The sequence below is a fragment of the Idiotropiscis lumnitzeri genome, chromosome 1 (assembly GCF_059441095.1).
Source record: "Idiotropiscis lumnitzeri isolate Australia: NSW breed Sydney's pygmy pipehorse chromosome 1, RoL_Ilum_1.0, whole genome shotgun sequence".
Lineage (NCBI taxonomy): Eukaryota > Metazoa > Chordata > Actinopteri > Syngnathiformes > Syngnathidae > Idiotropiscis > Idiotropiscis lumnitzeri.
Window position 1 is genome coordinate 25,121,999 of NC_142391.1, and position 20,877 is coordinate 25,142,875.

General features: G+C 41.0%; 1 protein-coding gene across 4 annotated transcripts in view; it reads left to right on the forward strand.

Moving 5' to 3' along the window:
• Nucleotides 1-4,398: 4,398 nt before the first annotated feature.
• LOC148343938 (uncharacterized) overlaps nt 4,399-20,877 on the forward strand; it is a 29,745-nt gene continuing 13,266 nt past the window's right edge. For all 4 annotated transcript variants that reach the window (XM_088291719.1, XM_088291726.1, XM_088291734.1 and 1 more), the window contains exons 1-7: nt 4,399-4,643; nt 9,055-9,153; nt 9,488-9,690; nt 9,862-10,031; nt 12,060-12,176; nt 12,429-12,517; nt 20,440-20,589. In XM_088291719.1, coding sequence (XP_088147845.1) covers nt 4,605-4,643; nt 9,055-9,153; nt 9,488-9,690; nt 9,862-10,031; nt 12,060-12,176; nt 12,429-12,517; nt 20,440-20,589 — 867 coding nt within the window. In that variant the 5' untranslated portion in view covers nt 4,399-4,604. The remainder of the gene's footprint in view (nt 4,644-9,054; nt 9,154-9,487; nt 9,691-9,861; nt 10,032-12,059; nt 12,177-12,428; nt 12,518-20,439; nt 20,590-20,877) is intronic.

A 20,877-nucleotide genomic window follows, 5' to 3' on the forward strand; every position in this document is an offset into this window, starting at 1 on the left:
GTCAAAGAGTGATGATAACAATTTTCACTTTGTACCACCCCCCATGCATAAAATTAAACAGGAAGTCAGCCATTTTGCTACGAGGCACATTCCCTGGTTTTTACTTTGAGACACTCCTAATAGAGAATTAGTGATTCCATCACATAAAGTTACCAGTGATGACAAAAGCAGTACTGTGAGAATAACATGACAGAATCAATCAAAAGTGATCATTATTATCTTTTAAGGTCCAACTCTTAATTAGATTTCTATTTCGGTGCGCTCTTGAAAAGACACGAATGTCGGCCTCGCTTAAATGTGCTTGACTGCACTTTGCGACTTTGCAAACAATAAATCATGTCTTCCTTTGCGCACCATCATCACTGCACTCACACGCACGCACGCTGCTGTTGATTAATTGCAGAGAGGGCCGTCCAGCGGCTGTCTGTCTGCTCAAACACTCTCGGGTGGATCCTACAAGGATGTAAACAAACTTCACACCAACTCTCAGTGGAGAAGCAACCCCCCCCCCCCAATACCCTTGCCCCTCTTCTTTCCTATAACAATACGCATCCTTCTTCAGCCAGGTGTCATGGCTGGGGGTCCTTGACAGTCTTCTCGCAGGGTGGATGAGGCGGCCCACCCGAATACATTGCAATAATTAAGCCTTTGGTGTGTTTGGCCTCCTCGGAGAGGAAGTCCAACAATGTAATTAAGGGCCGAGCGTGGGGCTGCGTTGGATATGAATATTCAAAAAAACAAAAAAAAAAAAAAACACCGTCAGTTAATTAGTCGCCTCACATACAACGCCACTCAAAAGGTCAACAGAGGTGGCGTTGGGAGTATATTTAAAAAAAAAACAAAAAAAAGGGACTTTGTTGAAAATGTTTCTAATGTATTCACAGCGGTGTGTCTTTTTCTCATGTTTTTTTCCCCACCTCCTTTCACTTTGTTTTGATTGTTATACACCGTGCGGGAACGTTTGCAGAGGCCCTTTTGAGGCCCTCGCTGGTCGAAAAAAAAAAAAAGGTGCTCTTTATGCTCGGGAAAGATCAATATTAAATCTGTTTTCACAAAAGGGGGCTGTTAAATAGACACCATGGCAGATCTGCATAACAAAATTAATTAAGTAACAAGGCCGCACACACACGCCAAACTCCTGGACAAATATCTGGTTGTAAAGCACACCTTCTGGGCATACACAACATATGTCGGAATTATCCCTAATTGACTAATTACATAAATTACTCATTAAGTTTACAGCACATCAATTATAAAAGATGTATCAATTAATTTTGCATAAATTACAAGCGGCGGCGGCGGCGGCGGGCGTGCACGCAGAGGGCGGCCGAGGGAATAAGAGCGTCCGGGAGGGGGTCGACGAAGGTGGAGGGTGTGTGTCTGTTTATTTCCCGTTCTCCAGGAATAATAATGATGTGTTCGGCTTAAGGGCAAAGATGTTCCTCCAACCGCCGCCTCCCGTTCGCACGTTGGGAAGTGAGGGGGGGGGGGGGGGGGCGTAATGGCAGTTATAGTGATAATAATAATCCTAAAGACCTCTTCTGCGACTCATGAGGGGTGCGTCATGGCAGAGAGAGCCATTAAAATCAATTAGTGAGGCCTATTGTTTCCAGTGGAAAAATTAAACTGGTTTTAATAGTGGCGAGCAGATGTCCTAAGCGTCGTAGAGCGAGTTGAAGCTTCTCAGGTTTGTCGTCAAAGAGTAGCGGAGCTGAGGTGTTAGGAAGGGTTTTATTAGACTACCTTGTGTTGCCACTTTCTATCATGCGTAGTCCCTCCTGGGCTAACTTTCAAAGTGGCAAAATTAATCGACTCATTGAGGCACTAACACCGAATGAGTATTTCATAGGCTGACTTAAGGACCGTCACATTGACCGAGCGTCAGACTGACTCATTGATTGAATGCTTATCTGATTGACTGACTACTTGAGACTTTGACTGACTAGGTCACTGACTCAGTTATTGATTAATTGACTATTACTTAGAAAATTTAAAAAATTGACCAGAGCTGGGCACTTGACCCTTTTTTTTGCCGGTCAGTCCCCCGCCCTCCATCTTGGTACGGTTCCGGCCTCGACCCTCCGGCCTAATCAATAAAAATTTTCAGACTCCTGACTAAATAACTTAAGGCAATTCAATGCAAAAATAATCAAAATTAGCTTACTAAAATTATTAAAAATTATTAAATGGGGCAGCGGAGGCCGTCTGGTTGGAACGATGGCCTCACAGTTCAGAAGTGCAGGGTTTTATTCCAGCTCTGGCCTTCCTGTGTGGAGTTTGCATGTTCTCCCCGTGCCTGCGTCTGTTTTCTCCGGGTACTCTGGTTTCCTCCCACATTCCAAAAACATGCATGGCAGGTTGATTGGACATCCGAATTGTCCCTAAGTGTGATTGTGAGTATGAATGCTTGTTCGTCATACGAAGAGTCATGACAGTCATACTTCGTTTATATTTAATTTGCATTTATTTGATGCATTCAGGACCGAGAATACATTTAGAACATAAACACAAACAGAAAGTCATTGAGTAATGTCAGGGTACGATTAGTGTGCTGATGGTGATACGATGACAGTCGTGCAAATGAGGCAAAGAGTCGTCAAGCAATTTCAAGTGACCAGTAGTGCGGTGATTCTCAGAGAAGATCAGAGTGTTGAACGCAGAGCTGAACAGGATCCCCGTATAGGTCCCTGCACTGTCGAGGTGCACCGTACGCTCTTCAGGTGGTCAAGCGTGAGTCATTCAAAGGAATTCCTCATCGTGGATGTCAGAGCGACAGGGCAGTAGTCGTTCAGTCCGTAAATTGTATGTTTCTTGGAGACTGGGATAACGGTGGAGTGGATGAAACCGAATGAGACGTGACACAGCTCCAAAGATCTGTTGAATATCTGAGTGAAAACTGGAGCAAGTGGAGGAGGGAGACACGTCACTATGATTTTTATTGCTTGAAGAGCTGTCTTGTTGGGGTATGGTCAAAGCAGAGAGGGACGACAGAGGTGTTTTGTAGAAGTCGTTGGTGGTGGAGATGGACGGAGGTGTGGTGTTTAAGTGTCCTTTTCGAATCTGGAACATTGTCCAAATCTGTCTGTCTGCTCCTCGATTAAATATACCAAAATAGACCACCTGCGCTTTTGAAAAATCTAAAATGTAGCCTATTTTTTGTGACCATATTTGCAGATGTGCTGGGGGCCAGGCCGAAACGCCCAGTGAGGCGTAGCGAGTCTACAACTGGCTCACAAAGTGTCTAATTAACTAATGTACTACACAGACTGACTGACTGGTGAAATGAATGAATTTTATGACATATGGCCCTGTTAAAAAAAAAAAAAACAATTCTCCATGTCACGCTGCTTTGCTCGTTATTGCAGAAGAATCTTGATATTGATTGACTGAGTGTCCCAAGTTGTGCCAGTGCTCTGCAGTGCTGCTGCGCGAAGGCAGCTTTCATCAACAACACATCCTTCTCCGCACATCATGCTTTACAGATCTTGCTTCAGCAAGAACGTGTAAGCTTCCGTGCATTCCAAGAACGAGACACAATCTACTGAAAGTCGCAAGCATTGAAATCCAATTACAACCTCAACAATGTTTTGGACAATTATAATAATGCTGGGTTTGGATTGAAATTGTCTAAGGGAATTATTGTGCTTGATGTTTTCGAGTTGCTTGCTGCTGTCTATCGTGCTGAAGGGAAGGCACACTAAACTGCTGTCTTGAAAAGACTGTTAACTCACGTACTCTACATACCTAACTACCTACCTATCTACCTCTCTTTTCCTTCCTACTTCTTTCTAACCTAACTACCTTCTTTGCTAGCAGCATACTTACCAACCTTGTAGACTTTGTAATAAACATACCCAATCAACTAACCACCCATGTACCAAAAAAGCTGCCTCTCTTCCTCCCTTCTTTCCTTCCTTGCTTCCTTCCCTTACTGTGATTTGTGTTCTGTTCAAATTTACATAGCACCATATGGAAAATGCTTTGTTACAGCTCCAGCTGTTGTCAATTGCGCCATATAAATAAAATTGTATTGTATTGTCTGAACTAACTACCTATGCACTAACTTTCTTCCTTCCTCCCTTCCTTAACTAACCACTCATGTACCAACAAAGCAACCTGCCTCTCTTCCAGCCTTCCTTTCTTCTGTACTTCCTTCCAATTAACTAGATAACTACCATCTATCTGTTAACAGATAGATAACAAGGCCATAACAAAAAAATCCATCCAATTTACTATTTCCCTGTCAAAATGACTGACGTGCGTGTGTTAAAAACACACTCAGCGAGTGGCGTCGTAATACACAATGTAGACAACGCGCGTCTACCTCCGCCGCTTCAACTAGTGCCTGCCGTCACCCACACCCAGCAAGCTTACCGAGAAGGGGCGGTGCCAGCACACACAGCTGCAGAGGGACTGCTGCAGTGCGAGCGTAGCGGGGGGGATTCCACTCCGCGACACACACGTATCCACGTACACGTACGCACACGCTTTCGCGCACGCACAAACACGCGCGTGGACATATTTCGGCACATAAACATCCCAAAGTGAATTGTTGTGTATCCTATGTGGAGCTCCACGGTGGTTCCGCGCCGACGCAGGCCGACATGGACGACTATCTGCGGAGGGTGGACTGCAGACTAGGGGTGAGTTGCGAGCCTCCACACAGAACAGAAGCCTCCCCCCCATGTGTCTATCTGTGCGTGTGCGTGTGCGTGTGCCTGTGCGTTCTACAGGCTTCGTTCCTGTTGCTGCACCTGTAACCACACAAGGCAATATTGCATGGTATGAAAGGGATGAGGAGGCTTGTGTACCCCTTCAGGCTTCACATCAACAAGTTAAGGCCCCCCACCCACCCAATACATCCTATCTTTGCATGCAAGCAAGCATTGCACTCATTATTGGTTCTCCAGCTTAGGTCAGGTGTAATTTCGGTTACGTTAGGTGTAACTTGGGTATCCACAAAATGATTAGAAATAAATTATGTTGTATCACAAGAAAAGTGCATATGTATAGTGGGAAGGGCGTACTAGAATTAGGGCTTATTACAATTACCAAAGGAGTGTACACTGCAAGGAAAAAAAAATGGAAATTTGATTTTAAAATGCTTCAAACAATCTTTAATCAATAGTATGGGGGGGGGTGTTTTTCACCTGGTTTACAAATTATTCAAACTCAGGTCTGAATTTACTTCTTTGGGCTAAAGTTGTGGTATGATCGCGAGATACAGTATGATCCAATAGTCTTGTAGGAATGACATCCTATTTTTGGGAGAATAATAGGCATACAATCAGTAGTACTTTATCCTCACATTAAAACTCTTTTTCACCTATTTTATATATATATATATATATATATATATATATTTCGGCTCCGGCCTTCCTGTGTGGTGTTTGCATGTACTCCCTGCGTGGGTTTCCTCCGGGTACTCCGGTGTCCTCCCAGATTCCAAAAACATGCAAGGCAGGTTGATTGGACACTCTAAATTGCCCCTAGGTGTGAGTGTGAGTGCGAGTGATTGTTCGTCTTTGTGTGTCCTGCGACTGGCTGGCAACCAGTTCAGGGTGTGGTGTACCCCGCCTACTGCCCGAAGATAGCTGGGGTGGGCTCCAGCACCCCCCCGCGACCCTTGTGAGGAGAAGCGGAGCAGATAATGGGTGGTTCCCATGGTTGTTATGTTTAGTTGGCATTTACTTTATGGCACTCCTTGGTAAAATCTCTCCCAGAACTCCAAAAGTTTGAGAGCCCCTGTATTAGTTCGCACATTGAAAATTGTCATTAGCTAAGAAAGATGTTCAGCATTGTATTGCTGTATTCTTGCTAACATAACCCACATTAAACTTTCGCGCATGATCTCGAGTGACAATCGTATGCTAGCTATCGCCAACTAATGAGTCGCTAACGCAGCAGTTTGCATTGTTGGTTTGCAAACAGATGGACTCAAAAGTCCTTTGTTTACAAAAAAAGTTGGTCAGTGAGAAAGGAAACCAAAACAGGAAATTGAAAACTATTCATCCACCTGCTTTCTTTTTAACCACCTATTGACCGACAAACCAACTGACAACCTCCTTTTATAATGTCTTGCGTACCTACAGACCTACCTTCTCTCATCCACGTCCTTCTTTATTGAATGTGTCACAAAAAGCCCCCCAAAATATCCAAACACCAACTTGCATTTTTATTGTTCATTATTCCAAGAATATCCCCCCCATTCATCCACCCGCTATACCGCTTAACCTCACTCGAGTCGCATGCAGGTCAACTTCGGCCTATCCCAACTTCAAAGCTGTGAGGCAATTGTGCTAACCGCTCGTCCACCGACTCATTATATTCCTGAGGAATACAAGCCGATTAATAGGAAGACTTGACCCAGATATTTCTGTTTTGTTTTTGTCCTCCATGTATTTGAATGTACGCGTGGATGATTTGTGCCATTGCAGGCCTCTCCGACATTGATGATGTTGCTCAGTGCATGGCCACCATCCAGAGCATCCATACCCCTAATTGCCTTGAGTCTTACCTCTCACTCACGCTGACTCGATCTATGTGTGTGTGGAGCTCTGCAGATAAGACAATGTGCTGAGTAGACTTGCAGCATTGTTCCCTTTCGCCGGGAGCGATCTGATTACGTCTTTAACTCGGGGAGGCTTCGTGATAAGAGCGTGAGGAACAGAGAATGTGTTGTGCTCCGCTCGTCACGTTCATCCTCGCAAACTTGCGAGGGTTATTCCGTGTAAAATTAACCTTGAATTTTCCCTTCACCTCTCACATTTTCTTCCAATTTTGAGGCGTGGTGCGAAATGGAAGGAAAAGAACAGAACCGTTTTTTCTTTTTTTTTTTTTTTTTTTTTTTTTTTTACAATCAAACACACAAATACAACTGAAAGCACTCACTAGTATCTGCTGTAGGCCACAACTATATATATATATATATATATATATATATATATATATATATATATATTTGCAAATATTGTGCCATATTAGCTGTCTTTAGCACGTCTCAGAACAAAACACTGTGTTTAAGTTACCACTGGGCCTTGCAAATCAACACTGCTGGAGTGTGGCGCTTGTGGGCAGTTTTGAGAAATGTTTCGAAAATAAATGTCTGTAAAGATGTCTCCATTTAGATCGTATTCAATAATCCAAGAAAGTTATTAGAACAGTCTTTGAATTAAATATACTTCATATTTGGTGATTTTACGTCAATTCCAAGATATTATTCAAATAAATATCTGTTTTAATTTTTTAGATTTTTTTGGGGTTTAATTAGTTAAAAAAATTACTCACTTGACAGCACTAACTAGCAAGATTGGAATGTAGCCTCATTTAAAAGAAAAAATATATATATATGTATATGTATATATATATTACAAATGAGCGTCTGTAATATCGGGCCATGACATCAGCCCGGGCCTTGTTGCGACTTGACTCTTATCTCAGTTTATAGTAAATACATTTTTAAAAAAAGCAGTCGCATTTGTTTGCATTCTCTTTTAGTAGTTGTGATTGAATATGTTTCTTATCTATTTAAAATGAGTTGCTTTTTTTTGGGGAGGGGGCAAGGAATGCATGAAAACCATTTCAATTCATTCCAATGGAGAAGCTTGATTTGAGGTACATTACTTGCTTAGTCATAGACAGAATTAAAGTATCAACTGTATTTCCTAATGTCAGATCATATCTCGGATTTTTCTCTTATTCCAGATTGAATGCTGACACATATGCACACACATGCACAGAGCAGAAAGAACGCTAAGTGGAATGTTCACCCACTAATGCATCACTTCCTCTCTCTGGCCGACCAATATTGATTCATCCTCCCTCCTGCTATCTTCTCTTCTTCATCTTCTTCATCCTCATGTTCACATTTTCACATACCACATTTCTGCATCCATTTCCCAGTCTTTTGGTCACTAAGTCTCTCTGCACACTTCCCCAACCTACTTTATTTTAAAAGCCTCTTTAAACTTCCTGGCCTCTCATCACTTCATTCCTCCCTTTGATCATCATTCCCTTTTCTAACGCTTTGGTGTCTCATTTCCTCCATTTGTGCCATCTGATCGAAGCAGAAACGAGCGTTCTTCGTCGTGTGGCGAACGCTTGATTTCTTCTGATCGATTTATTTTCATTCCCATGACGACAAGGAGGTCGGGATACTTGTTGAGCTCCGACTTTTCCAATGTGGGCCTCCATAGAAACAGCAAGAAAGCAAGGATTATTTTTTTTTCCCTAGTAGAGACAGCACTTCATTACCAAATCATGAAATAATTTTTTTTTTTTAATCCAGATTATCCGTGCATGTGCTGCATGCAGCAAACACATTTCCACATAAACTTGTCAGTGTTCTTCAGCTACAGTACAACGTTTTCAACTGGCTATATTGCGTTATTTAATTTTTTTGGGTTTGGCAGTATACTGCTCATGAGGGAAAGGAGAGCCACAGTCACTGATGCACTTTCCAGCCGTTTACTGAACACGGGAGAAGGCACTCACACGAAGACTTTGCCATCATCCTACACTACCCCACCAGGCCACGCCTCTTAAAGGCTCAATTTGTGCAGTATTTTGTGTTTTAATATGTTTAAATGTATTTTAAGTACGTGAGATGCGTAAAAAGTGTTTTTTTTTACTTCTTGTGGGTTTGTCTTGACTTTCCCCGCCTTGATAATCGGGAGTTCTATGTTGTTCCAATTGTTAATAGGAGGTGTGCTGGGATTCTCATGCTTTTGCTGTCATTAACGTCCACGTGACCAAAACGAGCAGTTTGTCAGTGGAATTAATGGAAGTCGTCACTTCTCACCGAAACAGTTTGAAGTGTTTCGTTCTCCAAATTGATTCTGCTGTTGTTGCGTTTCTTTTTTTTTTCTTTTTTTTTTTTTAACGAGCGTCAATAAAGCTCTAACACAGCCGTTATGCTACATCAAATCACGGTCAAATATTGGAGAAATGTCCGGATTGAATATCAGCCCCCTCCCGACGCATGATTGTTTACCGAAACCCATCTCCCCTTGTGTGTGTGTGTTTGTGTATGCGTGTGTATGCGTCTTTTTGCAGGTGTGGAGTGACAAGTGTATCCATGCTGTGCTAGGTGGTCCGGAGCCAGATGTGGACACTGTGGCCGCCACGCTGTGCTTAGCGCTACACCTGCACCAGGTATACGCGTGTGCGTGTTTGTGTGCACGTGTGAAGTGCATATACGTGATTGTTCTTATTGTATGTGAGTCCCTCTCATGTCATTTAGAATTATGTTTTTAATTAGTAAAAAAAAAAGAAAATAGCCACCTTGGTTTTATATGTAAAAATTCTATTTGGGTGTGGGTGTAAATGTGAGTGGATACCCTCTGAGTGAGCGTAAGTGTGAGAGTGTGTATCGCGGAATGTGCATTTGCAAGAGTGTGTTTGAGAGTCTCGTCATGACATGCATTAGAGACCATCAAGTTTGTCCTTGACCTCCATGTCTCAGTGGCGTGTGTATGATTGCCATCAGACGGATCCCTCCCTGGGCGTGTGTGTGCCGCTGCTGTGCGGCCGGCGTGGTGCCGCCTCGCTGCCTGGGGAGACCCTGAGCTACCTACGCAAGATCAAAGTATGCGAGAGCCTCTTACTGTGGAAGGACGACCTGGACCTGATGAAAATCCATCGAGCAGGAAAACTATCCATCACGCTGATGAGGGACGGCTTGCTGGATTGGTAAACACACACAGACACACTCAGAATCACGCACACACACATGCACTCGCACACTTAGTTTGTCTCACGCACTCACACACACGAACTCTCTTGAACTCTCAGAAACGCACACAGGGAAAGAGTGTGTATTTACTAATGCAGCCATTGAGCGTATGTGTTTATGCAAATCAGGTCTGAGCGCCATGCGTTGGACTCCAGCATCCTGCGAGTGGTCCATCACCATGATGATGATGATGATGATGACGACTGCCGCCCGGCGACTGCGGCGATGACGGTCGCCAGAGAGCTTCTTCAAGAGGCACCCGAGCGCGTCGGAGCGACGCTGAGGGAGAGCCTCGGAGGTGAGAGAGAGGCGCATATGCACCCTGGGGGAGGTAATGGGGCGACACGGCGCTCAAAGCCTTGCACTCCGCTCGCTTAACAGCCACCAGGAGAGAGGAAGGTTGTGAGTAAGGAACCGAGATACAATAAAGTGGGACGGTTGCTCCTAAGTTAAGTGTCAGGAAAGTTGGTAGGGTTTCAATAACTCATGGCACCACAGCCATTTAGAATTTGCAAATTCATATTTTTGTGGAGGGGGTGTTTAGGGGGTGGGACAATCAATCCCCATATTTATAATTCTATATATTATATTAAGTATTGCTTTGTCGCCATCTGTTGGCATCTTGGTGCCAATGAAACAATTAGAAGGTGAATGCAGGAGCAAAAGTCGGCATTTGCCAGGTTAGAATTTCCAGACAGACATCCGGATTGATCATTAATGATGTGTTGAATTTAAATAATTTTAATTGACATATTAAAGACACGAGCTTAAGAGTAAAAAAAAAAAAAACATCCATCCATCCAGTTGATTGCTACATATCATGTTTTTTTTTCATGAAACACAAATTAAAATGAAAAAAAAGAACGTTATAAAATGAAATTGAAAAAAAACCCACTATAAAATAAAATTGAGGAAAATACTTTCAAAACTAACAAACTACATCTTAAATTTATAAAACAAAATTAACAATCACGATAGCGAAAATGTTTTTGTCTTTGTCAGTATGATACATGAGCTTTTGGGGCTGACTTTTAATGTTTCGCATTGTTGCATTGGTATTGCTGTACATTCGTGGGAGTCAAAAAGTCATTTGAGAATGGTTGTTTACTTTATAACACCATAATTTTTTTCATCTAAAAAAAACTAAAACTAACACTAAAACGTATTAGAACTAAACCAAAACAAAAACAAAAGTGCCAAATTTGATGTATGGATCATTGGATTAATTCCAGTGGGAAAATGTATTCCCTATCCAAATAAATTGAGTTTGCAAATGAATTCTCAAGTACAGGCTCTTTGATAAATGTGAATATAGAGTTCAAAATTATATTCTTGATAATTGTAAAAAAACAAACGTGTTTGAGTCTGCTGGGATATTTGTTAAAGATGTCCTCTCCACGTCACATAATGTCAATTTGTTTAACGTCCGTGTTTGAGTTCGTCTGAGTCTGTTTACATGCTTTGTGTGCTGCCGTATTGGTCGGCAACAAAGTTCAAAAGAGGGAAGCACCAAATGTGGGTTTTGAGTTGAAAATGATCGCTTTGAATGTGATGGATGACTGAAGAGTGAATTAGGGTCAGTAAAGAGCTTGAGACCAACAAGATAACGAGCAAGTCCACACACACACACAATGCACACACACGCACACACGCAGGCAAAGAAAACAGGGAAGAATGATAATTACATAACACAACTACTCCAGTCAACTTGTTTTATTTGACTGTGACAGTCATTTGAACAAAAAGCCCTTGAGAAAGTTTTAAAACACAAGAGGCAAGACTCCCATTACAAGTCGAGCTGCAGATTTTTTTTTCCTATACAGTGGTGCAATAACATATGAGTAATTCTGTTACCAAGCTTGTAACACAATTTTCTTCAATATTCTGCATTGCAGTGATTTGAAATTCCATTAAGCCATCCCACCCCCTCTAAAAACACAATAATTTAACAAAGAATACAAATGTTCTTAAAGAGAATATGAAGAAGTAAGATTTTATAAATTGTAATTAATGAACGTACTGTCGTATTTGTGTTCTTTGGATGTGTGGCGATAAGGAACTTGACCTAGAGAGCGACATCCAAAGTTATTTTAGTTCATGAAAACTAACCGAAAAACTAAAACTATTATTAGAGAAACGTTTTTGTTAATGAATTCAAATAAAAATGTAAATGGCCAAAATGTCCTTCATTTTTGGTGGGCTTCCTGTTTAAATCCAGGCACGAACCCACGTCGATCAATAAAACGGGTCAGCGGTAATCCTTTTTTTTTTTTCAAAGAAGCGCTACTGAGTAAGCGCATATATTTGTGTGCGCGTGTGTTTTCAGAGGCGTTGCGAGTCCAAAGCGAAGCCTTCGCGCTCCAAAATGGCCGCCGGTGTGCGCGACTGGATGAGTTACTGAGACGTTTGGAGCGGTGTCGTGACAGCAAGGTGTTGCTACAAGGTGATTATTTATGTCCTGACTTGGCCTTTCTCACATCACCAGACTGCACCTAAAGCAAAAACTGCCTTTAAAACTCCTTCGCCGCCCACTCTCAATCTCTCCCTGTCAAGAAATGGGAGACAGTTGTATAACATCACTTTGAGGAAATGAAAGACAACTCTCACTCTGGTTTTGCTCAAATGTTGAACCTCGACTTTGCAGGCATTCACGGTATAACTTTTAGTCGATTTATGTTGTGCTCACATGACCAAGGCCTGGAGCACCTGCTGTCCAAGGAGCTGAAGGAGTTCTCGGACGGAGAGACGACTATCGCGCTCACCTCGGTGACAGTAGGTGAGGAGGTAAGCTTCTCATTTTGGCGGAACACTTTGGGGGGAATAGTCAACTGTTTTTTCTATAACAGTGCGAAATCAATCTGATGTGCACACTAGTTAAAATTGAATTTTTATAGCATCTTTATCGTTGCCGTGGCGACGATAAATGGTTTACAAGGCAGCATGCACGTTTCATCGACATTATCCATTTTTTTATTACTTTGCACCACTGTCAGGGATGCCAACAAGTATCCATCGCCCCCAAAAGCACTCTGTCTGTTCTTTACTCTTGCTTTTAATACAAAAAAAAATGCTGGCCTAAACAAATATAAACTCACTTATTTATGATAAATAATAAATTGAAGCTGATTAATGATTAATTATTTCAAATAAAATAGATAATTTGAAGAACTAAAAAATAACTTTTAAACATGACTTCACTACAATAAATATAAAATATTTATGTAGCTTAATAAAAATTAAAAGCAAAAGCAATCAATTACCAGAAATTAAAAAAAATATACAATATAATAAATGGATAAATATAGCATTGTGAAAAAATAAAAGATTCAGTTTAAAAATACTTTAATTAAAAGAAATAAGTATTTAATTGATTAATATTAATTAAAAATAGAAAAATAATTTGGATCCTGACAAAAAAATAAATTAATAATACGCAGATAAATATGAATTAAGAAATAATTAAAGTGAGTAATGGAAAAAAATTAAAAATACATATGTGATAAATTTAGTTGCAGTAATACAATAAATCAGTGGTCCCCAACCATCGGTCCGCGGGCTACTCTGGACCGGGCCGCAGTCGACTGCACCGATGAAAGAAAAAAAAGTTTATTTATCATTCGAGGCTGAAAAATATGACCAACTCAAGACGCATGTCAAGATGCTAATTGTCTCTGTGGCATTACGCTAATATTAAACCTACAAGCTAACCTGCTCTGCACAATATATGGCGTACACTCCTCCCCCTCCCCTGTTGATGGTCCACAAAAGTTATGGAATTGTATGAAGCGAAAAAAAAGGTTGGCGACCACTTCAATAAATAACAAAAAAAGCTTTCCTTACAATAAAATCTAATACAGCCATCCATCCATTTCCCCAACTACTTATCCTCACTTGGTTGATAAATATTAATGAATACTCAATTTATAAAGAAAAAAATAATCTAACTTTGAAAATAAAATGTCCAAAATAATAATTTGGGAAAAACTTTCAACAACTTTGTTTTTTTTTTTTGCGGAAGTGTGTATCGGGGCATCCTGCGATGTGCATTTGAATGAGGTCTGTGAGCGTTGCAACCAGGTGTCTCCTCCCTCAGGGTAGATTTAAAACCAAAAAAAAAAATCCAATGCATGCGCACACACACGCACACACAGACATTCTCAAATTTCCCTTTCGCCCTTCTCCATGTCGTAATGTGTTGTTCTACACACACACATTCATTAAGATCTCCTTCTCCCATGCAAAGCCCATCTGAGTGCGGCTACCCAGTGTGCAGTATTAGGGCTATGTGTAAAATAAATGATGTCTGCTGCCGGGGGGCTCGGGCTCTGCCTCCCCCGGAACTCTACCCAACGTCCAAGGAACATTAAACACCCACATCCTCGTTTAGTGAATAAATAACCATTCATATCAAACGGCTTATATGTGTGCGTGTGTGTGTGTGTTTGCTGGACTTTCTGTGCATATTTTTGCATCGAGAGTGGGGCCCCCATTAGAGACTTTATATAGAAGAAATGGCCAGCGGCCCAGCGTCATGGTGGGCCGCTAATGACGTGAGAAGATGAGACCCCACCCGTCCGCCCCCCTTGCGCGTGTGTCATTTGCAGTGTGTGTATTAATATGTGGTGTTTTAATTGTGTTTGAGAAGAGGACGCGCCGCACGAGCCGGTCATTTGTGGAGGTGCGACTTCTTCTGCCTTTAATGGGTCTTTGCACAAAACTAAATAAATTACATTCAATTAGCTGGTAATGGTTTGTGTGTTTGGTGACGCGTGTGTGTGAAGTTTAAGCAGGAGTTCAGTTTGTGGGGAACGATTGGAACTACAAATGGACATTAGGCTAACTGTTCTTGATTGAGTATGAAACTTTTTTGCTGAGTCGGGGTCTTGCATGGCAGTGGGTCGCGAACATGACTGCTTTTAACTTTGAAACCATATATAGTTGATATTAGAGTGGCAATTATTAATCAACAATGAATCGATTAAGAAATGAATCGAAATTTAATTAATCAATCAAAACTCCAACAGCAAATTTTAATCAGAGATGGCTTTTTTTTGTGCCTGAATGTTTTTTGGACACTGGATTTTAAAAGTATTTTTCTTTTTTTCCTGAGTATTTTTATTCTTTTATTTATTTATATTTTTTATAGACATTTTCAGTTTTTTTTTTGTATCTAAGTTTGACCTATAAAAGCTCGTGCCCTGTGGTGTAATTTTTAGCTATGACGTTTCAGAAACAAAAAGTCCACATGTTGCTGAACCTAAGGCTTAATTCATAACAATCATGAAATATATCACTACAATACATATTGTATTATTGTTATTATTTGTATAAAAACTTGATGTGCTAAAGAAAAAAAACAAGGGCAGATTTGAAATGAACTAAAAGAAAAAAAAAATCATCGTCCTGTAGAAATGTTTACTTGCATCTCTGATTCATTTTGTGGAACTATTCAAAATAAAACATTTAAAAACATCTGCTTTTACTTTGGAAAGCAATGATCAACTTTTTTACCAATAAGTTAATCATAATGAATGATCAATTTGTCAATGAATATTATGCACTGCCAATTAGAAATAATGTCCTGTATTTGAATAAAAGGATGCAAATGACAGTTTTTTGTTATCCGATTCATCGATTAATCAACATAACTTTAATCGATTATTAAAACAATGATAACTGTCATTACTGGTGCATATAAAAAGTCCACACACCCTTGTTGAGGTGTCATGTTTTTGTGACATGTTGAATTGAGACCACCATTTCAAAACCTTTCCCATCATTAACGTGAGCTTTGTGCAACCCAATTTAACTAAAGAAAATATAGTTTCAAGGGGGGAAGTTAAAAAAAATGAGACAATGTGGTTGCGCAACTGTTCACACCCTTTTAGAAATTCTGAATTCACCACTCACAATTAAATACATATGAAATGGGAGTTCGCACACACCTGCCACCATTCAAATGGTGCTGATTAACCCTAAATGAATTCCAGCTGTTCTAGTGGACTTTTCCTGACCGTTTTTTCCATTTCATTTTCTAGCAAAGCCAGGAGATTTTTTTTGCAAACCGTGAGTCTTATTAGTTTATTTAATCAAATTTCTCCCCCTTAAACTGCCCAAGACCGAAAACCTGAGAGCCCTCATCTGTAGTCGCCACTTTTTCTCGTCTCCAGGGGGCGCGCACCACTTTTTGTAGTCTCCAGCATGGACGCCGACCACTGTTTGTGGTCCCTTGTGTCGTATGCATCCGTTTGTAGATCGAGACTTTATTGATCCCTCAGAAGTGCTAGTAAAGAAAGTGGTCTGAGTTATAAAACAAGACATACATCACACAGCGTGAAGCTCAAATCTTAGTGTTGTTGTCAAGTCTGTGTGAGTGTGCGTATGTGTGTGTGTATGCAAATGAGCACAAGCAGATGAAGCATTGTCGGGATGACGACTTGTCATGCTGTGGAATTGATGAACTGTAGGAGGGACAGCGCCCGCAGCCACAAACATGACTTTGTGAGTAATGTCTTGTTTTTTTTCTACTCCCCCTAAATGTGTTAATATGGACATTTATGCTTTTTGAATACGCTTCCGGTTTGTCACTTCCTCTTGAGACCACTTTTGGGTGTTGAGCTGAATCTCACCGTGTTGGACTTTTGCCGTGATTTTCACGGCCTTCGACGGCCTCTAATGCGTTGTTTGTTCTCGGTCCTGCGGCCCTTCTGTTTGCTTATGCGCAGCCACTTTTGCCATAACGCTCCTTGCACAAATAATTACGCTGGCTAATGACGGGGCCCGCAGCCACAGCGCCCGTTAAATGCCTTTCTGATGGGAGGCGCCGGGAGACAGCAGGTGCAGCGCAGGCCTCCTGGGGACTAAGATTGAAGAGGACCCCCCCACCTCATTTCACATCCCCTACACCCTCCTCACAATTTTAAGGGGAATGTTGAACTGAAACAAGAATGCTTCGATATAACTTTTAGAAGTGCATTCATGGCAAGTCATCAAACTTTACCGCTTTGCTCAGCTCGCTTTCTCGCAGTGAGGAATGCTTTAATGTTTTATAGAATTTGGCAATCGGACAAAGTATTTCAGATTAGTTTGTTTATAAAGGACAACTGTAAGTGGTTCTAAAATGTTATACTAGTCTCGGCTTTTCAGGGATTCATGCTTGAGTCTTTTTTGTAGGGTTACTCACGATGGATAGGACTACCAAATTTCTTGTTTCAAAGTGAAACTGGCTTCTGCGGCTGAATTTGACAAAAAAGTCGTGGAGTTTAAGAGTTTTCTTTCCTGGCAAGTCATCAAATTAGGCTGCCATGCTCTGCCCATGTGCAAAGTTGAAAATCGAATGTTTCACAATTTACTTGTGTTAATACTTGGTTCCCTTTTGGCAGCGCATCTGTTGGACCATTTGGTCTTTGAAAGTCGATTTGTGCTCATTTAGACAAATTTCTTTGAGGGCGTTGGGAAAGTGTGAGAACGGGAATTCGCTCCCAAAATGTCTGTTTCAAACCAAAATCCGTGACTTTTTGTTTAATTTTGGACATATATCCTTGAGACTTTTTGGTGGGTCCTGTTATAATAGACATGTCCATTGAATATCGTAAATTGGTGAAATTGGCGATACAGGCTAATTTTCTAACCATCCAGATGGCGCTACTGAGTGGGTTTTGCTGAGTTTTTTTGAGAATGCATCAAGCCTATTTTCACCAGGATGAAAGTTCTTGAGGGCACGCCGAGGCCCATAGTGAATCCCAAATTCAATTAAATCTTAAGTATTTTTGGTACATCCTGGGTAAAATGGGTGGAGTTTAAGGGTCCACAGCAAAACACAAAAACTCACTCAGTAGGACCTCCTGGAAAGTTTAAAAAAAAGAAAAATGAGCTCCTGTCACCAGTTGAACCAATCAACAAAATTGACATGTAAAAAAGTCTCAAGCACCCCTGTCCTAAATTCAACAGAATTTCCAGCGATCAAACTTTGATAAACGAACACAAATTTGCCCAAATCAGCCGCGATCGAAGCAGGGGTCCATGGTGTCGCTAACTTGCCAATCTTTTTCGATAAAGATATTTAATGTGGGCCTCATGAGATCAAAACGGGTAGATTTTTTTTTTTCTGTTTAATTCACATTCCACAGCGGGCGTGCATCGAACATCTTATTTCCAGGAAAATGTTTGACTTGACTTCCCCTTTAATCGGCTTAACTTTTCTGGTTTTCTTCTCTAGTCTACCTTCATTTTCATTCTCTCCTCGCAGCATCTTTGGGGTTTAGCGTGCGAATCAACAAAACAAAACATTTGTGGACTCAGCTCAGCTCAGTTGCGCGCCGACCCCCCCCTTCAACAAATCCCCGCGTTGAGCGAATGAAGCATCATCATCAAGAGACCGAAAGATGGACATATGCGCTGGTTTTATGCAAACTTTTACCCCCCTCCCTGCTTCCCTCTTGCGTTGATGATGCTTGTGTGTGCGCGCGTTTGAGCGGGGTGGCCTCCGCTGTGAAGGCAGACACGTGTATAAATCACAGCCGGCTTGATGGATTCATCAGGGTGGCGGGAAAGCGTCGATTGTCTCTCTCCGTGTTGTGTCGAGTATGCAAAGGGTATGCAAAGAAGCGGAATGGCTAAACGCTTGATTAATTCTTTGTCGGCGGCAGCAGGAAACGCCTCTTTCGACTGGGTTTGCGCGTCAGCTTACGTGAATTATGATCAGAGCCCGATGTGAGGAGCTGTGCACCTGAGGCTGTGCGTGCCGACGGTGTGGAAGAACACTTGATGCCTGTGGAGTCAAGCGTGCGTGCGTGTGTGTGTAGGTGTGCGTGTGAGAGAATAAGCACCCAAAAGGCTTAAAAAGTTCAAACACGATATTCCTCAAATTTTTAATATAAAAAAATTAACATTTTGCAGTAATTTGAATCAAGAACAATAAAGTTCGATGTTACAACATATCGCATTGTTTTAACTTTTTTTTTGTTACTTTTGAACGTTACAATGTTGCACACTATTTTTTGTTTAAAAAATATAGACAATTGATTGATGTTTTCTAATTTCAACAAATATGAATATATATATGTATATATATATATATATGTATATATATATATATATATATATATATATATATATATATATATATATATACATATATATATATATATATATATATATATATATATATATATTAGTGCTAACATGTTGCTAATTTATAAAGAAGTGCAATCTGTGGAACTAGATGGGTGGCTAATTTACGACGTTAAGAGCCAAATGGCGGACAGACTGTCGCCCTGCGTGTCATCGCATCCCATCTTTGCACGCTCTATCTTCTCTATGCTCGTGTGTGTTTGTGTGCGTGTGTGTTGTAACTTTAAAACAGTGGTGGGCAACCTGCGGCTTGTGGGCCGTATACAACTTGAATAAGTGCCTCTGGGAAGCCTCATTGCACTCGTCAGGATATCAGTGCTCATCGTGTATGTGTGTGCGTGTGTGTGTGTTTACGATGGATGTGCCGGATGGCAGCCATAATGTGGAGAAGAATGGAAGGAGGAGAGGGAGGAAGGAAGAAGGAGTGATGTGTTACCTCATCCTGGCAGGTTAATATTGACACAGCCCTGGTAGAGACAGAGCCTGCAGCCTTCATCAATCACACACACACATAAATCACACACACGAATGCGCGCCATATTTAGCAGCGACTGAGGCTCTCCTTGCCCACATGCCAGGGTATTAGATACCTTTATTGCTCCATTTATGTGGTCACTCGCGGATGAACTCTGGTCAAATCTTTTCTCAAAAACTAAGGTACCTAAAAACAAGAGTCACTATTTTTCTCTCATTTAGTATTCAAAAATGCAAAACCAACAGTTGCACAAGAGATCCAAACAATTCAAGCAAATATGTTTTAGGCAACTTTTGCTTGACAAACATGGCAATGCGTTAACGTGACTTTCTGCAGCCATTTGTCACAGAGAGAGAATTAGCATAATCTGTGCGCGGCGGCTGTTTTAAGAGCAAACACTAATTGCCGGCCTATAAATCACGTTGACAGTTTTGTCTATCATTGATGAAGACCTCCTTTTGCGAGGGAAATCAAATGTGCAGTATTGGGAGTTTGTCGGCTGTAACCACAGTGGAAAACTTATGAATCATTTTTACACTTTGACAATCACACACGATGATGGTTTCTTCATGTCATGTGCTTCACATCATTGAAAATTATTTATTTTTATTACTTCACCCACCTTTTTGTCCCTCTACTCCTTCCTCATTTCTTTGCTGAGTCAGATCAGTCAAACTTCCAAACTATTCCAATTGTTCATTTTATTGAGGACACGTCCAGATCTATTGATTGCGTTGATTGAGTGATGATTATTTTTTTTCCCCACATTTCTCAACCGAGTCGACCATTTCTGTTTATCTTATTCAGGACATGTACGTAATTACATCACATTCTCAGAATTCCCATAGTTTCACAATAAAATTCCCAAATTAAGAGACATTTTTTAGCCCTTCCATCCACTTTGTGTTTCAAATCATTACACCTTCACGACTCCTATTCTACATTTCAAAATATAATTAATTCCACCGCATTTATGTCCTACATCAACTAGGCAGCATTCACTTATAATTTCTACAGAAATTGCACTTCATAATGATTTCCCAAAAGTCTTTCAAGTGTTTTTGGCTCCAGATGTTAATACCGCTGGACTCTTTCTCAGAACTGGCACGGTTACGAAAACGCCTTGAAATCCTTCTGCAGTCGGCACGGCTATGACGGATTGGCGCTTCTCCTGGCCCTTGAAGATGCAGTCAGTCCTCCTCGCCTGCAGGTGGAAGTCTATTCCAGCAATACGCAGCTCCTCAACCAGGTGAAACATCTGCAAGACCACTATGGAATTACCACTGTCATAGAAATCTGTGCTGGCTAAGTTTTATAGGTGTCATATAAATTTGAAACAGTCCCCAGATGATTCAATAACATTGGTCAAACGGATCAAGAATGATAGAATTTTATTTTTTTTTTTTTACACTATAATGGCACACTTTTTAAACCAAAAATTGACAGCACGTCATTCAAAGAAATAGTAAGTTTGTGCATTCATAAGTGATGGAACCACATTTCCCTGTCATCAAATATTCCAAATGAGGATTACTGT